Source organism: Oncorhynchus mykiss, chromosome 26 (assembly GCF_013265735.2).
Source record: "Oncorhynchus mykiss isolate Arlee chromosome 26, USDA_OmykA_1.1, whole genome shotgun sequence".
NCBI lineage: Eukaryota > Metazoa > Chordata > Actinopteri > Salmoniformes > Salmonidae > Oncorhynchus > Oncorhynchus mykiss.
In genome coordinates this window covers 5,775,041-5,794,294 of record NC_048590.1, presented here as the reverse complement: position 1 = coordinate 5,794,294, position 19,254 = coordinate 5,775,041, and the positions used below count along the sequence as shown (strand labels likewise).

The following is a 19,254-nucleotide window of genomic DNA, read 5'->3' as shown; positions in this document are numbered from 1 at the left end:
GTAGACTAGGTAGAGCCTACACCTTGACTAGGGGTCAGAGAGCAGATATTCCATCTATATAGACTAGGTAGAGCCTACACCTTGTCCAGGGGTCAGGGCAATGATATTGGCTGTATACCACCCTCAAATTCATATCTGGGCATCGAAGACAGTTCCACTGCTTAAAAAAAATCTATTGTTCATATCCGTGATTATTTTAGACCTGGGACCTGGTGGGTGCAATGAATGATCAGGTGGAACAGAAAACCAGTAGTCTGGCCCTGGTGCAGTTGAATACCCCTGGTAGAAGACAGGGGTCAACAATGAAACCCTTTTACACAAATAGGAAATAAAAGAATGAAAACTGATATGTTGGTTGATGTATTCATGAAGCCATGGTCTAACCACAGCCATAAACACAGAGACAGTGATTGAACAAATGTTGCTGAGATTTATTACAATGTAATAAAAACGTATGTTTGAGCCTTCTGACTCTCCCAACAGGACCGGCATGTAGCCTGCCTATGCTGTTACAGCCCCACAGGCCATAACACAATAAAATGTCCACTCTCAAACAAGGAGAAATTATATAGATCTATGGATAGAGGTCAGCAGGGGTAAACTGGGACCAGAAATCAGCTTTTCCAACATAGGGCCATACACCCCCCCCCACATTATTATCCAGAACATTTTCCTTGTGACCCGAAAAATAAAGTTAGACTGGCCCAATAGGCAAAAGATGCCAGATGGCCAGTCTGCCCATGGAGGTCAATGCCCTAGAGGTGTCTGTCTGTCTGTAACATGTCACTGCCATGGTCATAATTAGAAGAATAGAATATCCTACTACTTCCTTACTTTATAGTCTTCGCAACGCCATTGGCTGTTGGGGATTTCACGTCTACATGCGTCCAAAGGTCGTGGAGAGTTGTGGACTGGAGGTGTTGCAATAACCCGTTACTTTCTTAAATAGCACGGCCTAGAAGGAGACACATTTTATTGACAATCACAAAGAAGTAGACCTTAACTTTCAATATGTACGTGTTATTATATACCATATTGGCAGGATTGGCTATACTGCCACTCTTCCTTTATCTCAGAAATCCTTATTTTACGCAGGACCTGCGCTACACAGTAACTTGCGTCTTACTCTGGTTGCGAATTAACAGAATCAAGAGGAGCAAACCGTTCTACAGCATGCTGGACTGTTTTCTCGATAAGGTCAAAAAACACCCCAACAAACAGTTTATTGTATTCGAGAAGAGTTCGTATACATACCGGGACGTTGACAAGCAGAGCAACAAGTTGGCCCGGGCGCTCTCACAGCACGCCAGCGTGAAGGAAGGGGACACTGTCGCTCTCTTCATGGGTAACGAGCCCATGTATGTGTTTATCTGGCTGGCCCTGGCTAAACTTGGATGTAGAGCCGCTCTGCTCAACTACAACATCAGGTCCAAGTCCTTATTGCACTGTTTCACCTGCTGTGGAACCAACGTGCTCCTGGCTGCTTCAGGTAAGTCCAGCCCACTTACCTTTGTGTTGCCGTTTACAATATCATTGTTAATACAGCTATTTTGAATAATAATTAATATATCTATAATAACTAGTGTAGAGACCTATGGTGTCTAGATCGGCAGGTAGTCTAGTGGTTGGGCCAGTAACTGATATGTAGGCTAGTGGTTAGAGCGTTGGGCCAGTAACTGAAAGGTAGCCTAGTGGTTAGAGCGTTGGGCCAGTAACTGAAAGGTAGCCTAGTGGTTAGAGCGTTGGGCCAGTAACTGAAAGGTAGCCTAGTGGTTAGAGCGTTGGGCCAGTAACTGATATGTAGGCTAGTGGTTAGAGCGTTGGGCCAGTAACTGAAAGGTAGCCTAGTGGTTAGAGCGTTGGGCCAGTAACTGATATGTAGGCTAGTGGTTAGAGCGTTGGGCCAGTAACCGATATGTAGCCTAGTGGTTAGAGCGTTGGGCCAGTAACAGATAGGTAGCCTAGTGGTTAGAGCGTTGGGCCAGTAACCGATATGTAGCCTAGTGGTTAGAGCGTTGGGCCAGTAAACGAAAGGTAGCCTAGTGGTTAGAGCGTTGGGCCAGTAACCGAAAGGTTCCTGGATCGAATTCCCGAACTTACAAGGTAAACATCTGTAGTTCTGCTCCTGAGCAAGGCAGTTAACCCACTGTTCCCTGGACGCTGAAAACGTGGATGTTGATTATATCAGCCCCCACACCTCTGATTCAGATGGGTTGGGTTAAATGTGGAAGGTCCAATGCATTCAGTTGTACAACTGACTAGGTATCCTCCTTTCCCTCTATGCAGCAAGTGGGAGGCAGTGCTAGTAGTGCACAGGCCCGAATTAATAGGATTCTGTCTCATGCTTGCTCTGTCTGTGTCGCTCACTCTCTCCTCCCCCAGAGTTGCGTGGAGCGGTAGAGGAGGTTCTCCCCACCCTGAGGGAGCAGAGTGTAAGTGTGTTTGTGCTGGGTGAGGAGGAGGAGGAGAAGTGTGTGACGGAGGGAGTGAATACTCTGAGCAGCAGCAGGATACAGCAGGCCTCAGATCAACCTCTGGACCCACAGCTCAGGTCAAAGGTCACCTTAAAGAGCCCTGCCCTCTACATCTATACGTCAGGAACTACAGGTAAACTGGGCCAAACCAGACTGGACTGGCTTGGTTATGCATCCAGCATAGTTGCAGGAAGTCTGCTAGAAAGAACGATGTGAAAATATAATGTCCAGACCAGTACAGTATGACTCTGGTCAGCCCTGTAGTGTGAATTAGACAGAATACTACTTATGTTTATGCCAGACAGGTAAATATACTTAGATTGCACAACTCTGATTGGTCAAAGATATAAGGTATCATTTGAGATTTTCATCAGCCTTGATTCTCTGTTTCCTGCCCTTCCTGTTGTCTCGTCCTCAGGTCTGCCGAAGGCTGCGGTGATCACACATGAGAAGCTGTACATGGCCTCCTCTATGCAGGCCATCTCAGGTGTGGCCTCTGATGATGTCATCTACATCTACCTGCCTCTCTACCACTCTGCCGGCTTCATAATGGGTTTGACTGGAGCCATAGAGAGAGGTACACTACGGTACTGTATGGCACAGTTGGTGAGAGTGTTGTTCTGGCAGCCGCCAGGTCGTGGGCTCAATTCCTGCATGGATTACATGCACCTCATAGTAGATAATCCTTTTGTCAGTCAGTGAGTTAGATAATAATTTAGTCAGTCAGTGAGTTAGTTAGTTAGTTAGGTAATCATTTAGTCAGTCAGTGAGTTAGTTTGTTAGTTAGGTAATCATTTAGTCAGTCAGTGAGTTAGTTAGATAATAATTTAGTCAGTGAGTTAGTTAGTTAGTTAGTTAGGTAATCATTTAGTCAGCCAGTGAGTTAGTTAGTTAGTTAGGTAATCATTTAGTCAGTCAGTGAGTTAGTTTGTTAGTTAATCATTTTGTCAGTCAGTCAGTGTAACGGCTTTCATATAGTGAAGGAGAGTCGGACCAAACTGCAGCGTGTCGATTGCGATCCATGTTTATTAAACAAACGTAAACACGAACACTACAAAACAATAAACAAAACAAAACAAAAACCGAAAACAGCCTATACTTGTGTCAACTAACATCAAACAAGGACATCAAGACACTCAGGACAATCACCCACGACAAACTCAAAGAATATGGCTGCCTAAATATGGTTCCCAATCAGAGACAACGATAAACACCTGCCTCTGATTGAGAACCACTTCAGACAGCCATAGACTTAGCTAGAACACCCCACTAGCTACAATCCCCATACATACACACCACATACAAAAACCCATGCCACACCCTGGCCTGACCAAATAAATAAAGATAAACACAAAATACTTCGACCAGGGCGTGACAGAACCCCCCCCCCCCCTAAGGTGCGGACTCCCGAACGCACCTCAAAACAATAGGGAGGGTCCGGGTGGGCGTCTGTCCATGGTGGCGGCTTTGGCGCGGGACGTGGACCCCACTCAATCAATGTCTTAGTCCCTTCTCCTCGCGTCCCTGGATAGTCCACCCTCACCGCCGACCATGGCCTAGTAGTCCTCACCCAGAACCCCACTGGACTGAGGAGCAGATCGGGACTGAGGGGCAGCTCGGGACTGAGGGGCAGCTCGGAACTGAGGGGAAGCTCAGGAGTGAGAGGAAGCTCAGGAGTGAGAGGAAGCTCAGGAGTGAGAGGAAGCTCAGGAGTGAGAGGAAGCTCAGGAGTGAGAGGAAGCTCAGGCAGGTTGATGAATCTACCAGATCCTGGCTGGCTGGTGGTTTCGGCAGATCCTGGCCGACTGGCGGATCCTGGCCGACTGGCGGATCCTGGCCGACTGGCAGTTCTGGCAGATCCCGGTTGACTGGCAGATCTGGAAGAGTCTGGCTGACTGGCAGATCTGGAAGAGTCTGGTAGACTGGCAGATCTGGAAGAGTCTGGCAGATCTGGAAGAGTCTGGTAGACTGGCAGATCTGGAAGAGTCTGGTAGACTGGCAGATCTGGAAGAGTCTGGTAGACTGGCAGATCTGGAAGAGTCTGGTAGACTGGCAGATCTGGAAGAGTCTGGTAGACTGGCAGATCTGGAAGAGTCTGGTTGACTGGCAGATCTGGAAGAGTCTGGTAGACTGGCAGATCTGGAAGAGTCTGGTAGACTGGCAGATCTGGAAGAGTCTGGTAGACTGGCAGATCTGGAAGAGTCTGGTAGACTGGCAGCTCTGGCTGCTCCATGCTGACTGGCTGCTCCATGCTGACTGGCTGCTCCATGCTGACTGGCAGCTCTGGCTGCTCTATGCTGACTGGCTGCTCCATGCTGACTGGCTGCTCTGGCTGCTCCATGCTGACTGGCTGCTCTGGCTGCTCCATGCTGACTGGCTGCTCTGGCTGCTCCATGCAGACTGGCTGCTCTGGCTGCTCCATGCAGACTGGCTGCTCTGGCTGCTCCATGCAGACTGGCTGCTCTGGCTGCTCCATGCAGACTGGCTGCTCTGGCTGCTCCATGCAGACTGGCGGCTCTGGCGGCTCCATGCAGACTGGCGGCTCTGGCGGCTCCATGCAGACTGGCGGCTCTGGCGGCTCCATGCAGACTGGCGGCTCTGGCGGCTCCATGCAGACTGGCAGCTTCCTGCAGACTGGCAGCTCTGGCGGCTCCTTGCAGACTGGCAGCTCTATGCAGACTGGCAGCTCTATGCAGACTGGCAGCTCTATGCAGACTGGCAGCTCCATGCAGACTGGCAGCTCCTTGCAGACTGGCAGCTCCTTGCAGACTGGCAGTTCTGAACAGGTGGGAGACTCCGGCAGCGCTGTAGAGGCGGAAAGCTCTGACAGCGCTAAACAGGCGGGAGACTCCGACAGCGCTGGAGAGGAGGAAGGCTCCGGCAGCGCTGGACCGTGCAGGCGCACTGGAGCTCTTGAGCACCGAGCCTGCCCAACCTTACCTGGTTGAATGCTCACGGTCGCCCTGCCAGTGCGGCGAGGTGGAATAGACCGCACTGGGCTATGCAGGCGAACCGGAGACACCGAGCGCAAGGCTGGTACCATGTAAGCCGGCCCAAGGAGACGCACTGGAGACCAGTGTTCCCTCGTATCGCCGACTCCTCTCTCCGGCTGCCTCTGCTCTCCTAAGTGCCTCCACCTGTTCCCATGTGAGGCGATCTCTTCCAGCCAGTATCTCCTCCCAAGTGTAACAGCCCTTGCCATCCAAAACGTCCTCCCATGTCCATTCCTCTTTACGCTGCTGTTGCTGCCTTTGTTGCTTCTCCTGTGGCTCCTGCCTGTTGACACGCTGCTTGGTCCGTTTGTGGTGGGTGATTCTGTAACGGCTTTCATATAGTGAAGGAGAGTCGGACTAAACTGCAGCGTGTCGATTGCGATCCATGTTTATTAAACAAACGTAAACACGAACACTACAAAACAATAAACAAAACAAAAACCGAAAACAGCCTATACTTGTGTCAACTAACATCAAACAAGGACATCAAGACACTCAGGACAATCACCCACGACAAACTCAAAGAATATGGCTGCCTAAATATGGTTCCCAATCAGAGACAACGATAAACACCTGCCTCTGATTGAGAACCACTTCAGACAGCCATAGACTTAGCTAGAACACCCCACTAGCTACAATCCCCATACATACACACCACATTCAAAAACCCATGCCACACCCTGGCCTGACCAAATAAATAAAGATAAACACAAAATACTTCGACCAGGGCGTGACAGTCAGTCAGTTAGTTTGTTAGGTAGTCATTTAGTCAGTCAGTGAGTTAGTTAGTTAGTTAGGTAATCATTTAGTCAGTCAGTGAGTTAGTTAGTTTGTTAGGTAGTCATTTAGTCAGTCAGTGAGTTAGTTAGTTAGGTAATCATTTAGTCAGTCAGTGAGTTAGTTAGTTAGTTAATCATTTTGTCAGTCAGTCAGTCAGTTAGTTTGTTAGGTAGTCATTTAGTCAGTCAGTGAGTTAGTTAGTTAGGTAATCATTTAGTCAGTCAGTCAGCCAGTTAGTTAGTAAGGTAATCATTTAGTCAGTCAGTGAGTTAGTTTGTTAGGTAATCATTTAGTCAGTCAGTGAGTTAGTTAGTTAGATAATAATTTAGTCAGTCAGTCAGTGAGTTAGTTTGTTAGGTAGTCATTTAGCCAGTCAGTGAGTTAGTTAGGTAATCATTTAGTCACTCAGTAAGTTAGTTTGTTAGGTAATTATTTAGTCAGGCAGTTAGTTTGTTAGTTAGGTAATCATTTAGTCACTTAGTGATTTAGTTAGTTAGGTAATCATTTAGTCAGTCAGTGAGTTAGTAAGTTAGGTGATTATTTTGTCAGTCAGTTAGTTAGTTAGTTAGTTAGTTAGCTAGCTAGTTAGTTAGTTAGTTTGGTAATCATTTAGTCAGTCAGTGAGTTAGTTAGGTAATCATTTAGTCAGTCAGTCAGTTAGTTTGTTAGTTAGTTAGGTAATCATTTAGTCAGTCAGTGAGTTAGTTTGTTAGGTAATCATTTAGTCAGTCAGTCAGTTAGTTTGTTAGGTAATCATTTAGTCAGTCAGTCAGTTAGTTTGTTAGTTAGTTAGGTAATCATTTTGTCAGTCAGTGAGTTAGTTAGGTAATCATTTAGTCAGTCAGTGAGTCAACTAGTTAGTTAGGTAATCATTTAGTCAGGCAGTGAGTTAGTTAGTTAGTTAGTTAGGTAATAATTTAGTCAGTCAGTGAGTTAGTTAGTACGGTAATAATTTTGTCAGTCAGTGAGTTAGTTTGTTAGGTAATCATTTAGTCAGTCAGTGAGTTAGTTAATTAGGTAATCATTTAGTCAGTCAGTGAGTAAGTTTGTTAGGTAATAATTTTGTCAGTCAGTTAGTGAGTTAGTTTGTTAGGTAATCATTTAGTCAGTCAGTGAGTTAGTTAGTTAGGTAATCATTTAGTCAGTCAGTAAGTCAGTTTGTTAGGAAATCATTTAGTCAGTCAGTCAGTTAGTTTGTTAGGTAATCGTTTAGTCAGTCAGTCAGTTAGTTTGTTAGTTAGTTAGGTAATCATTTTGTCAGTCAGTGAGTTAGTTAGGTAATAATTTAGTCAGGCAGTGAGTTAGTGAGTTAGTTAGTTAGTTAGGTAATCATTTAGTCAGTCAGTGAGTTAGTTAGTTAGGTGATTATTTTGTCAGTCAGTTAGTTAGTTTGTTAGGTAATCATTTAGTCAGTTAGTGAGTTAGTTTGTTAGGTAATCATTTAGCCAGTCAGTGAGTTAGTTAGTTAGTTAGGGAATAATTTAGTCAGTCAGTTAGTTAGTTTGTTAGGTAATACTTTGTCAGTCAGTTAGTTAGTTCGTTAGTTAGTTAGGTAGGTAATAATTTAGTCAGTCAGTGAGTAAGTTTGTTAGGTAATCATTTTGTCAGTCAGTTAGTGAGTTAGTTTGTTAGGTAATCATTTAGTCAGTCAGTGAGTTAGTTAGTTAGGTAATCATTTAGTCAGTCAGTAAGTTAGTTTGTTAGGTAATCGTTTAGTCAGTCAGTTAGTTTGTTAGTTAGTTAGTTAGGTAATCATTTAGTCAGTCAGTGAGTTAGTTAGTTAGGTAATCATTTTGTCAGTCAGTGAGTTAGTTAGGTAATCATTTAGTCAGGCAGTGAGTTAGTGAGTTAGTTAGTTAGTTAGGTAATCATTTAGTCAGTCAGTGAGTTAGTTAGTTAGGTGATTTTTTCGTCAGTCAGTTAGTTAGTTTGTTAGGTAATCATTTAGTCAGTTAGTGAGTTCGTTTGTTAGGTAATCATTAGTCAGTCAGTGAGTTAGTTTGTTAGTTAATCATTTAGCCAGTCAGTGAGTTAGTTAGTTAGTTAGGGAATCATTTAGTCAGTCAGTTAGTTAGTTTGTTAGGTAATACTTTTGTCAGTCAGTTAGTTCGTTTGTTAGTTAGTTAGGTAATCATTTAGTCAGTCAGTTAGTTAGTTAATAATTTAGGCAGTTAGTGAGTTAGTTAGGTAATCATTTAGTCAGTCAGTTAGTTAGTTAATAATTTAGTCAGTTAGTGAGTTAGTTAGGTAATCATTTAGTCAGTCAGTTAGTTAGTTAATAATTTAGTCAGTTAGTGAGTTAGTTAGGTAATCATTTAGTCAGTCAGTGAGTTAGTTAGTTAGGTGATTATTTCGTCAGTCAGTTAGTTAGTTTGTTAGGTAATCATTTAGTCAGTTAGTGAGTTCGTTTGTTAGGTAATCATTAGTCAGTCAGTGAGTTAGTTTGTTAGTTAATCATTTAGCCAGTCAGTGAGTTAGTTAGTTAGGGAATCATTTAGTCAGTCAGTTAGTTAGTTTGTTAGGTAATACTTTTGTCAGTCAGTTAGTTAGTTTGTTAGTTAGTTAGGTAATCATTTAGTCAGTCAGTTAGTTAGTTAATACTTTAGTGAGTTAGTTAGGTAATCATTTAGTCAGTCAGTTAGTTAGATAATACTTTAGTCAGTTAGTGAGTTAGTTAGGTAATCATTTAGTCAGTCAGTTAGTTAGTTAATAATTTAGTCAGTTAGTGAGTTAGTTAGGTAATCATTTAGTCAGTCAGTTAGTTAGTTTGTTAGGTAATCATTTAGTCAGTCAGTTAGTTAGTTTGTTAGGTAATCATTTAGTCAGTCAGTTAGTTAGTTAGTTAATAATTTAGCCAGTTAGTTAGTTAGTTAGGTAATCATTTAGTTAGTTAGTTAGTTAGTTAGGTAATCATTTTGTGAGTTAGTTTGTTTGTCCATGAGGTTGTGAGCTCTGTTGAATGTTGGTGCTTTATCTTCTCCTCTCAGGCAGCACCGTTGTCCTGAGGCGTAAATTCTCTGCCTCTAACTTCTGGGATGACTGCAGGAAACACAAGGTGACAGTGATCCAGTACATAGGAGAGATCATGAGGTACCTCTGTAACTCACCCAAGGTACTGAAACACTCCTGTTACTTTCATCATTCAGACCAAGACCAAGACCAAAAAGAAATGGGCTGATAGTATTACATCATTAATCAATGTAAACCAAATGCCTGTTCATGCTATCCCCTCTCCTCTTCTCTCCTCACCTCTCCCTACCTCTTCTCTCCTCCCTTCTCCCCTCCCCTTGTTTCTTCACCTCTCCTCTTCTCTCCTCAGAAAGATAATGACAGGCATCACAAGGTACGTCTGGCCCTGGGTAACGGGCTTAGAGCAGACACCTGGTCAGAGTTCCTGCAGCGTTTTGGTGACATCCGTGTCTGTGAATGTTACGGAGCCACAGAGGGACACGTCGGCTTCATCAACTACGTCGGGAAAGTCGGAGCGATTGGCAAAGAGCACTTCTTTCATAAAGTGAGACTACTGTCTGGGACAATAATGGCTGTTGTGTTCCAAATACCAGCCTATTCACTTTCTAGTGCACTACTTTCAACCAGGGTCCCTAGGGCTTTGTTTTCTGGTGGCACTATACTATCTTCATTGTTATTAGATACTCGTATTATATAGCTATTGTAATGCAACAAAATAGGAAAAGTGCCAAGGCTGAATACTTTTGAAAGATTCCTTTTTGTTACATAGATACAGTATATTTGTTACGGTTTTCTTCCGTCGAAGGAGAGGAGGACCAAAATGCAGCGTGGTTATTTCGATACATATTTAATCAAAGATAAACACGAACAATACAAACAATAAACGTAACGTGAAAACCTAAACAGCCTTATCTGGTGCAAACAAACACTGAGACATGAACAATCACCCACAAAACACTCAAAGAATATGGCTGCCTAAATATGGTTCCCAATCAGAGACAACGATAAACACCTGCCTCTGATTGAGAACCACTTCAGGCAACCATAGACTTTTTCTAGACAACCCCACTATACCACAATCCCAATACCTACAAAACCCCAAGACAAAACACACCGCATAATTAACCCATGTCACACCCTGGCCTGACCAAAATAAAGAAAACACAGAATACTAAGACCAGGGCGTGACAGAACCCCCCCCCCCCCCCCCCCCCCAAGGTGCGGACTCCCGGCCACACACCTAAACCCATAGGGGAGGGTCCAGGTGGGCGTCTGTCCACGGTGGCGGCTCCGGCTCGGGACGTGAACCCCACTCCAACAAAGTCTCAGTCCGCCTGCATCGCGTCCTTAGATTGGCGACCCTCGCCGCCGACCTTGGCCTAGTAACCCTCACCAAAGGCCCCACTGGACTGAGGGGCAGCTCGGGACTGAGGGGCGGCTCGGGACTGAGGGGCGGCTCGGGACTGAGGGGCGGCTCGGGACTGAGGGGCGGCTCGGGACTGAGGGGCGGCTCGGGACTGAGGGGCGGCTCGGGACTGAGGGGCGGCTCGGGACTGAGAGGAAGCTCAGGACTGAGAGGAAGCTCAGGACTGAGAGGAAGCTCAGGACAGAGGAAGCTCAAGCAGGTTAATGGCACTGGCAGATCCTGGCTGACTGGCGGCTTTGGCAGATCCTGGCTGACTGGCGGATCTGGAGGATCCTGGCTGACTGGCGGATCCTGGCAGACTGGCGGCTCTGGCTGCTCCATGCTGACTGGCGGCTCTGGCTGCTCCATGCTGACTGGCGGCTCTGGCGGCTTCTTGCAGACTGGCGGCTCTGGCGGCTCCTTGCAGACTGGCGGCTCTGGCGGCTCCTTGCAGACTGGCGTCTCTGGCGGCTCCTTGCAGACTGGCAGCTCCCTTCAGAAAGGCAGCTCCCTGCAGACTGGCTGCTCCTTGCAGACTGGCTGATCCTTGCAGACTGGCAACTCTGGCTGCTCCTTGCAGACTGGCAACTCTGGCTGCTCCTTGCAGACTGGCTGCTCCTTGCAGACTGGCAACTCTGGCTGCTCCTTGCAGACTGGCAACTCTGGCTGCTCCTTGCAGACTGGCAACTCTGGCTGCTCCTTGCAGACTGGCAACTCTGGCTGCTCCTTGCAGACTGGCAACTCTGGCTGCTCCTTGCAGACTGGCAACTCTGGCTGCTCCTTGCAGACGGGAGACTCCAGCAGCGCTGTAGAGGAGGAAGGCTCCGGCAGCGCTAGACAGGCGGGAGACTCCGGCAGCGCTGTAGAGGAGGAAGGCTCCGGCAGCGCTGGACAGGCGGGAGACTCCGGCAGCGCTGGACAGGCGGGAGACTCCGGCAGCGCTGGAAAGGAGGAAGGCTCTGGCAGCGCTGGACAGGCGAAGCGCAATGAAGGCCTGGTACGTGGCGCTGGCACTGGTGGTACTGGGCCAAGAACACACACAGGAAGCCTGGTGCGGGGAGCTGTCACCGGAGAGCTGGTGCGTGGAGGTGGTACTGGATAGACTGGACCGTGCAGGTGCACTGGAGCTCTTGAGCACCGAGCCTGTCCAACCTTACCTGGTTGAATGCTCCCGGTCGCCCTGCCAGTGCGGCGAGGTGGAATAGCCCGCACTGGGCTATGCAGGCGAACCGGGGACACTGAGCGCAAGGCTGGTGCCATGTAAGCCGGCCCAAGGAGACGCACTGGAGACCAGATGCGTAGAGCCGGCTTCATGACACTTGGCCCGATGCTTACTCTAGCCCGGCCGATACGTGGAGCTGGTATGTACCGCACCGGGCTATGCACCCGCACTGGAGACACCGTGCTATGCACCCGCACTGGAGACACCCCGGTAAGCACAGGAAGTTGGCACAGGTCTCTTACCTGGCTTAGCCATACTCCCGGTGTGCCTCCCACCAATACATTTTTGGGGCTGACTCTCGGGCTTCCATCCGTGTCGCCGTGCTGCTTCCTCATACCAGCGCCTCTCCGCTTTCGCCGCCTCCAGTTCTTCTTTGGGGCGGCGATATTCTCCAGGCTGAGCCCAGGGTCCTTTACCATCCAATATCTCCTCCCATGTCCAGAAATCTGGATTTCGCTGCTCCTGCTGCCGCTGCCTGTCACCACGCCGCTTGGTCCTGTTGTGGTGGATGATTCTGTTACGGTTTTCTTCCGTCGAAGGAGAGGAGGACCAAAATGCAGCGTGGTTATTTCGATACATCTTTAATCAAAGATAAACACGAACAATACAAACAATAAACGTAACGTGAAAACCTAAACAGCCTTATCTGGTGCAAACAAACACTGAGACGTGAACAATCACCCACGAAACACTCAAAGAATATGGCTGCCTAAATATGGTTCCCAATCAGAGACAACAATAAACACCTGCCTCTGATTGAGAACCACTTCAGGCAACCATAGACTTTTCTAGACAACCATTATAGCCTGGTTCCTCAAGGTTTCTTCCTAGATTCTGGCCTTTCTTGGGAGTTTTTCCTAGCCACTGTGCTTCTAGTCTTGCATTGCTTGCTGTTTGGGGTTTTAGGCTGGGTTTCTGTACAGCACTTTGTGACATCAGCTGATGTAATAAGGGCTTAATAAATACATTTGATTGATTGATTGATATGATATCATTGTCTTCTCTTGTTATGTGTGTTGTTGTCTGTCTGTCTGTCTGTCTGTCTGTCTGTCTGTCTGTTCTATGTGTGTTCGCAGGCAAACTTCTCCTACGTTCTGATTCAGTATGACACAGAGAGAGAGGAACCTGTCAAAGACTCTAGAGGTTTCTGTATCAAAGTCCCTAAAGGTGAGAACCCACAAACACACACATAAACACACACATAAACACACACATAAACACACATAAACACACACAAACACACACCTCATTACTTGTTGTTTTGGTCCTCAGGAGAAACTGGATTGCTGGTTGCCAAGATTACGGCGCAGGCTCCGTTTAGTGGCTATGCTAATAACCAGGAGCAGACAGACAGGAAGAAGCTGAGAGATGTGTTTGTTAAGGGAGATCTGTACTTCAACAGTGGAGACCTGCTGAGGATCGACCACGAGGGCTTTGTTTACTTCATGGACCGCATCGGAGACACCTTCAGGTCAGAAACGCTTTAGCTGTTTTTACTTTAGTAGTTATCAACTAAAGGTTTAATAATGAGCTGGGTTAAAGTTATTTATGGGGTGGCAGGGAACCTAGTGGGTAGAGCGTTGGACACTTAACCGAAAGGTTGCAAGATCGAATCCCTGAGCTGACAAGGTAAAAAATCTGTCGTTCTGCCCCTGAATAAGGCAGTTAACCCACTGGCTGTCATTGAAAATAAGAATTAGTTCTTAACTGACTTGACTAGTTAAATAAAGGTTAAAAAAATACAATGTCCTGTTCTGTGAATCACCTGCAGGTTGAGATATGAGCTGGGTTTAATACTATAGATGTAATGTTACTGTCCTGTCCTGTGAATCACCTGCAGGTTGAGATATGAGCTGGGTTTAATACTATAGATGTAATGTTATTGTCCTGTGAATCACCTGCAGGTTGAGATATGAGCTGGGTTTAATACTATAGATGTAATGTTATTGTCCTGTGAATCACCTGCAGGTTGAGTTATGAGCTGGGTTTAATACTATAGATGTAATGGTCCTGTCCTGTCCTGTGAATCACCTGCAGGTTGAGTTATGAGCTGGGTTTCTCTAGGTTTCTTCCTTCTTGGAAGGGTTTGCAGTCTGCTTCTGCTTGCTCTTTGGGTTCTATGCCAGGCTACTGTCTGAATTAATTTGATATGAGTCAACATCCAGGTGGAAAGGAGAGAACGTGGCCACCACGGAGGTGACTGAGCACCTGATCATGGTGGAATGTATCGAAGAAGCCAACGTCTACGGTGTCAAGGTTCCAGGTGATTTGACTTTTGATTTTAGTCATTTAGCAGACGCTCTTATCCAAAGGTAGCTAGGTTCATTTAACAGACTCTCTTATACAGAGGTAGCTAGGTTCATTTAACAGACTCTCTTATCCAGAGGTAGCTAGGTTCATTTACCAGACTCTCTTATCCAGGGGTAGCTAGGTTCATTTAACAGACTCTCTTAGCCAGAGGTAGCTAGGTTCATTTAACAGACTCTCTTATCCAGGTGTAGCTAGGTTCATTTAACAGACTCTCTTATCCAGAGGTAGCTAGGTTCATTTAACAGACTCTCTTATCCAGAGGTAGCTAGGTTCATTTAACAGACTCTCTTAGCCAGAGGTAGCTAGGTTCATTTAACAGACTCTCTTATCCAGAGGTAGCTAGGTTCATTTAACAGACTTTCTTATCCAGAGGTAGCTAGGTTCATTTAACAGACTCTCTTATCCAGAGGTAGCTAGGTTCATTTAACAGACTCTCTTATCCAGAGGTAGCTAGGTTAATTTAAGACTCTCTTATCCAGAGGTAGCTAGGTTCATTTAACAGACTCTCTTATCCAGAGGTAGCTAGGTTCATTTAACAGACTCTCTTATCCAGAGGTAGCTAGGTTCATTTAACAGACTCTCTTATCCAGAGGTAGCTAGGTTCATTTAACAGACTCTCTTAGCCAGAGGTAGCTAGGTTCATTTAACAGACTTTCTTATCCAGAGGTAGCTAGGTTCATTTAACAGACTCTCTTATCCAGAGGTAGCTAGGTTCATTTAAGACTCTCTTATCCAGAGGTAGCTAGGTTCATTTAACAGACTCTCTTATCCAGAGGTAGCTAGGTTCATTTAACTGACTCTCTTATCCAGAGGTAGCTAGGTTCATTTAAGACTCTCTTATCCAGAGGTAGCTAGGTTCATTTAACTGACTCTCTTATCCAGAGGTAGCTAGGTTCATTTAAGACTCTCTTATCCAGAGGTAGCTAGGTTCATTTAACAGACTCTCTTATCCAGAGGTAGCTAGGTTCATTTAACAGACTCTCTTATCTAGAGGTAGCTAGGTTCATTTAACTGACTCTCTTATCCAGAGGTAGCTAGGTTCATTTAACAGACTCTCTTATCCAGAGGTAGCTAGGTTAATTTACCAGACTCTCTTATCCAGGGGTAGCTAGGTTCATTTAACAGACTCTCTTATCCAGAGGTAGCTAGGTTCATTTAACAGACTCTCTTATCCAGGGGTAGCTAGGTTCATTTAACATACTCTCTTATCCAGAGGTAGCTAGGTTCATTTAACAGACTCTCTTATCCAGAGGTAGCTAGGTTAATTTACCAGACTCTCTTATCCAGGGGTAGCTAGGTTCATTTAACAGACTCTCTTATCCAGAGGTAGCTAGGTTCATTTAACAGACTCTTATCTAGAGGTAGCTAGGTTCATTTAACAGACTCTCTTAGCCAGAGGTAGCTAGGTTCATTTAATAGACTCTCTTATCCAGAGGTAGCTAGGTTCATTTACCAGACTCTCTTATCCAGAGGTAGCTAGGTTCATTTAACAGACTCTCTTAGCCAGAGGTAGCTAGGTTCATTTACCAGACTCTCTTAGCCAGAGGTAGCTAGGTTCATTTAACAGACTTTCTTATCCAGAGGTAGCTAGGTTCATTTAACAGACTCTCTTATCCAGAGGTAGCTAGGTTAATTTACCAGACTCTCTTATCCAGAGGTAGCTAGGTTCATTTAACAGACTCTTATCCAGAGGTAGCTAGGTTAATTTACCAGACTCTCTTATCCAGAGGTAGCTAGGTTCATTTAACAGACTCTCTTAGCCAGAGGTAGCTAGGTTCATTTAACAGACTCTCTTATCCAGAGGTAGCTAGGTTAATTTACCAGACTCTCTTATCCAGAGGTAGCTAGGTTAATTTACCAGACTCTCTTATCCAGAGGTAGCTAGGTTCATTTAACAGACTCTCTTATCCAGAGGTAGCTAGGTTAATTTACCAGACTCTCTTATCCAGAGGTAGCTAGGTTCATTTAACAGACTCTCTTATCCAGAGGTAGCTAGGTTCATTTACCAGACTCTCTTATCCAGAGGTAGCTAGGTTCATTTAACAGACTCTCTTATCCAGAGGTAGCTAGGTTCATTTACCAGACTCTCTTATCCAGAGGTAGCTAGGTTCATTTACCAGATACTCTTACCTCATGAAACATGTTATTTTTTATAGAATAGGTTTATTCATAGAATGTTTTATATACACTACGCACAGTTGACATAGTATATATAGCTACATATAACAATACACAACTACACACCTACAACACTCACAGTCACATCATTGTGTAGTTGTTATCCCAGTGTGTTCTTCTTCATGTTGGCTGTGAATGACCAGGACATTAAAGGGGGAGAATTCAAAATCAATAGTCATTTCTGAAAATGTATCGAAGTCAGCTGTCTCTCTTGGTGAATCCTGCTTTGTGACGTACCCCACAGGACACGAGGGCAGGGTTGGAATGGCAGCGATCAAACTGAAAGATGACATGGAGTTTGACAGTAAAGCCACGCTGGAGCACGTCAAGACCTCCCTGCCCAGCTACGCTCGACCACGCTTCATACGCATACAGGTGATCCCCGTGGAAATAATGTCCTAATTACAATCATCGTCATGACACCTTTTATTTGCACTCAACGCCACCGTCTGGGACATGTTGAAGAGATTCCCTCATCCCAGGTTGTACCTTTTTTAAAAGATTTTCTCAAAACACTTAGGATTCATTAAACATACATTTTAATGTAATTTATTTTATTTTAAATATCCCAGAATTCCCTGGCTGTGACTGGAACGTTCAAGCAGATTAAGGTGAAGCTAGTCGAAGAGGGATTCAACCCATCCATGATGCAGGATCGATTATACTACCTGGAGGACAGTAAGGGATACATCCCCATGACACAGGAGATGTACCACTCTATTTCTGATGGAAAGATACACTTATGATTGATTTCATTTTTTTAACAGATTTTCTAACTGTTAATCTCTTATTTTAAAATTAACTGTCAAATTATTCATCTGATGTACATTTTATGACTATAGAAAAACAATGTGAAAATTGAAAACTGTATGAAAACATTTGTAAATAAATAAATATAGATTGATTTTGTAATAAATACAAAAAAACACATTGTATATTTATCTGAGATGTGTGGCTGTGTCACTTATTTTTTTAAATATCTGGTAAAGGAAAGTTCTCTAGTGTCTGAGTTATTTGCTCTGAAAAACAAGAACCTAACAGGCTACATGGTAATACACTATATGACTGAACAGACTCCTGTCTCTAATGGTAATACACTATATGACTGTACAGACTCCTGTCTCTAATGGTAATACATTATATGACTGTACAGACTCCTGTCTCTATTGTTAATACACTATATGACTGTACAGACTCCTGTCTCTATTGGTAACACACTATATGACTGTACAGACTCCTGTCTCTATTGGTAATACACTATGACTGTACAGACTCCTGTCTCTATTGGTAATACACAATATGACTGTACAGACTCCTGTCTCTATTGGTAATACACTATGACTGTACAGACTCCTGTCTCTATTGGTAACACACTATATGACTGTACAGACTCCTGTCTCTATTAGTAATACACTATGACTGTACAGACTCCTGTCTCTATTGGTAATACACAATATGACTGTACAGACTCCTGTCTCTATTGGTAATACACTATGACTGTACAGACTCCTGTCTCTATGACTGTACAGACTCCTGTCTCTAATGGCAATACACTATATGACTGTTCAAATGAGAATTTGAATTAGAAAATCATTATTGTTCACCAAATGTAGCGATGAGACAAGATAACTAACAATTGGATACCACGAAATGGGGGAGAAAAAGGGGGTAAAATCCCCCCCCCCCCCCAAATTATTTTTTGTTTTTAAATCTTCAAGGATACAAGTATTTTACGCCATTTTAAAGATAAAATTCTCGTTAATCCAGCCACAGTGTCTGTTTTCAAAAAGGATTTACAGCGAAAGCACCACAAACGATTATGTTAGGTCACCACCAACTCACAGATTAACACAGCCATTTTTCCAGCCAAAGAGAGGAGTCACAAAAAGCACAAATAGAGATCAAATTAATCCTCTTTGGGATAGGGGGCAGCATTTTCACTTTGGATGAATTGCGTGCCCAAACTGAACTGCCTCCTACTCTGTCCCAGATGGTAATATATACATATTATTATTACTATTGGATAGAAAACACTCTGAAGTTTCTAAAACTGTTTGAATTATGTCTGTGAGTATAACAGAACTCATATGGCAGACAAAAACCGGAGAATAAATCCAAACAGGAAGTGAGAAATCGATTTTCAAAACAGTGCCAATTGAAATCCATGTTAGTTATGGATGTGCATGCACTTCCTAGGGCTTCCACAAGATGTCACCGTCTTTAGATTCTGGTTTTAGGATTCTACTATAAAGGAGGGGCTCATAGGAGCTCTTTTACTGAGTGGTCTGCAGAAAGCCTCAGTCTCATTACACTCGTTCCAATGCTTTTCTTCAGACAATGAAATTCTCCGGTTGGAACCTAATTGATGATTAATGTTTAAAACTGTGGTGTCTTAACACTTAGTACTTATTTATGTAATAAGAAAGACTCTGAATACAAGCAATTGAACTGGAGCTTCACATTTACTCAAACGAGTTAGTACCAGAATAACATAGAACAACACTGCGCATGACCAAGGGTACTCCATCCTTAAAGGGGACATCAGTAATTAACAGAACATAACATTCCTTCTCTTATACAATCAGAGTTACTTTTACCAAATTTGAACTTGAACAGTTTGTTTTTGTTTGTTTGTTTATAAGTCTGTTTGGTGGCCTTCGTTCTGGGTAGCGCCTCGGATTGTCTAGAGGCTCCTGAACATCCTCAGTGTGTGCTTGTTCCATTATAGCTTTTGCTATAGCAGCACCTTCATCAACACGTTCCCTTCTTTCAGCCTGGGGTCTCTTTACTGCCCCACCGTCCTCTACAGTTCCCTGTGTGTCACTCTCAGGATCTCTCTGTGCCTGTTCTCTCTCGATTGTTGTGCTGTTTTCCGTGGAATGCATTTGGTTAATGTGACGCCGCCACATTATGTCTGGGCTC

General features: G+C 44.5%; 1 protein-coding gene and 1 long non-coding RNA gene across 2 annotated transcripts in view; one reads left to right on the top strand and one right to left on the bottom strand.

Moving 5' to 3' along the window:
- Window positions 1-952: 952 nt before the first annotated feature.
- Window positions 953-17,273, top strand: LOC110514841 (very long-chain acyl-CoA synthetase). Its single transcript, XM_036963392.1, has 10 exons — window positions 953-1,489; window positions 2,383-2,607; window positions 2,893-3,051; window positions 9,235-9,359; window positions 9,567-9,761; window positions 12,921-13,011; window positions 13,117-13,315; window positions 14,010-14,107; window positions 16,577-16,707; window positions 16,905-17,273. The coding sequence occupies exons 1-10, from the start codon at window positions 1,012-1,014 to the stop codon at window positions 17,076-17,078; spliced, it is 1,875 nt and encodes a 624-aa protein (XP_036819287.1). The 5' UTR covers window positions 953-1,011; the 3' UTR covers window positions 17,079-17,273.
- The window catches only part of LOC118944407, a 28,281-nt gene continuing 22,750 nt past the window's right edge, over window positions 13,724-19,254 (bottom strand). Inside the window, exon 2 of the long non-coding RNA XR_005039666.1 lies at window positions 13,724-13,875. This is a non-coding gene — a long non-coding RNA (uncharacterized LOC118944407). The remainder of the gene's footprint in view (window positions 13,876-19,254) is intronic.

Coding starts and splice junctions, on each gene's coding strand:
- LOC110514841 (XM_036963392.1), top strand. CDS start 1,012: ATGTACGTGTTATTATATACCATATTGGCAGGATTGGCTATACTGCCA. Junction 3,052..9,234: donor GACTGGAGCCATAGAGAGAG/GTACACTACGGT, acceptor TTCTCCTCTCAG/GCAGCACCGTTGTCCTGAGG. Junction 13,316..14,009: donor CGCATCGGAGACACCTTCAG/GTCAGAAACGCT, acceptor GTCAACATCCAG/GTGGAAAGGAGAGAACGTGG.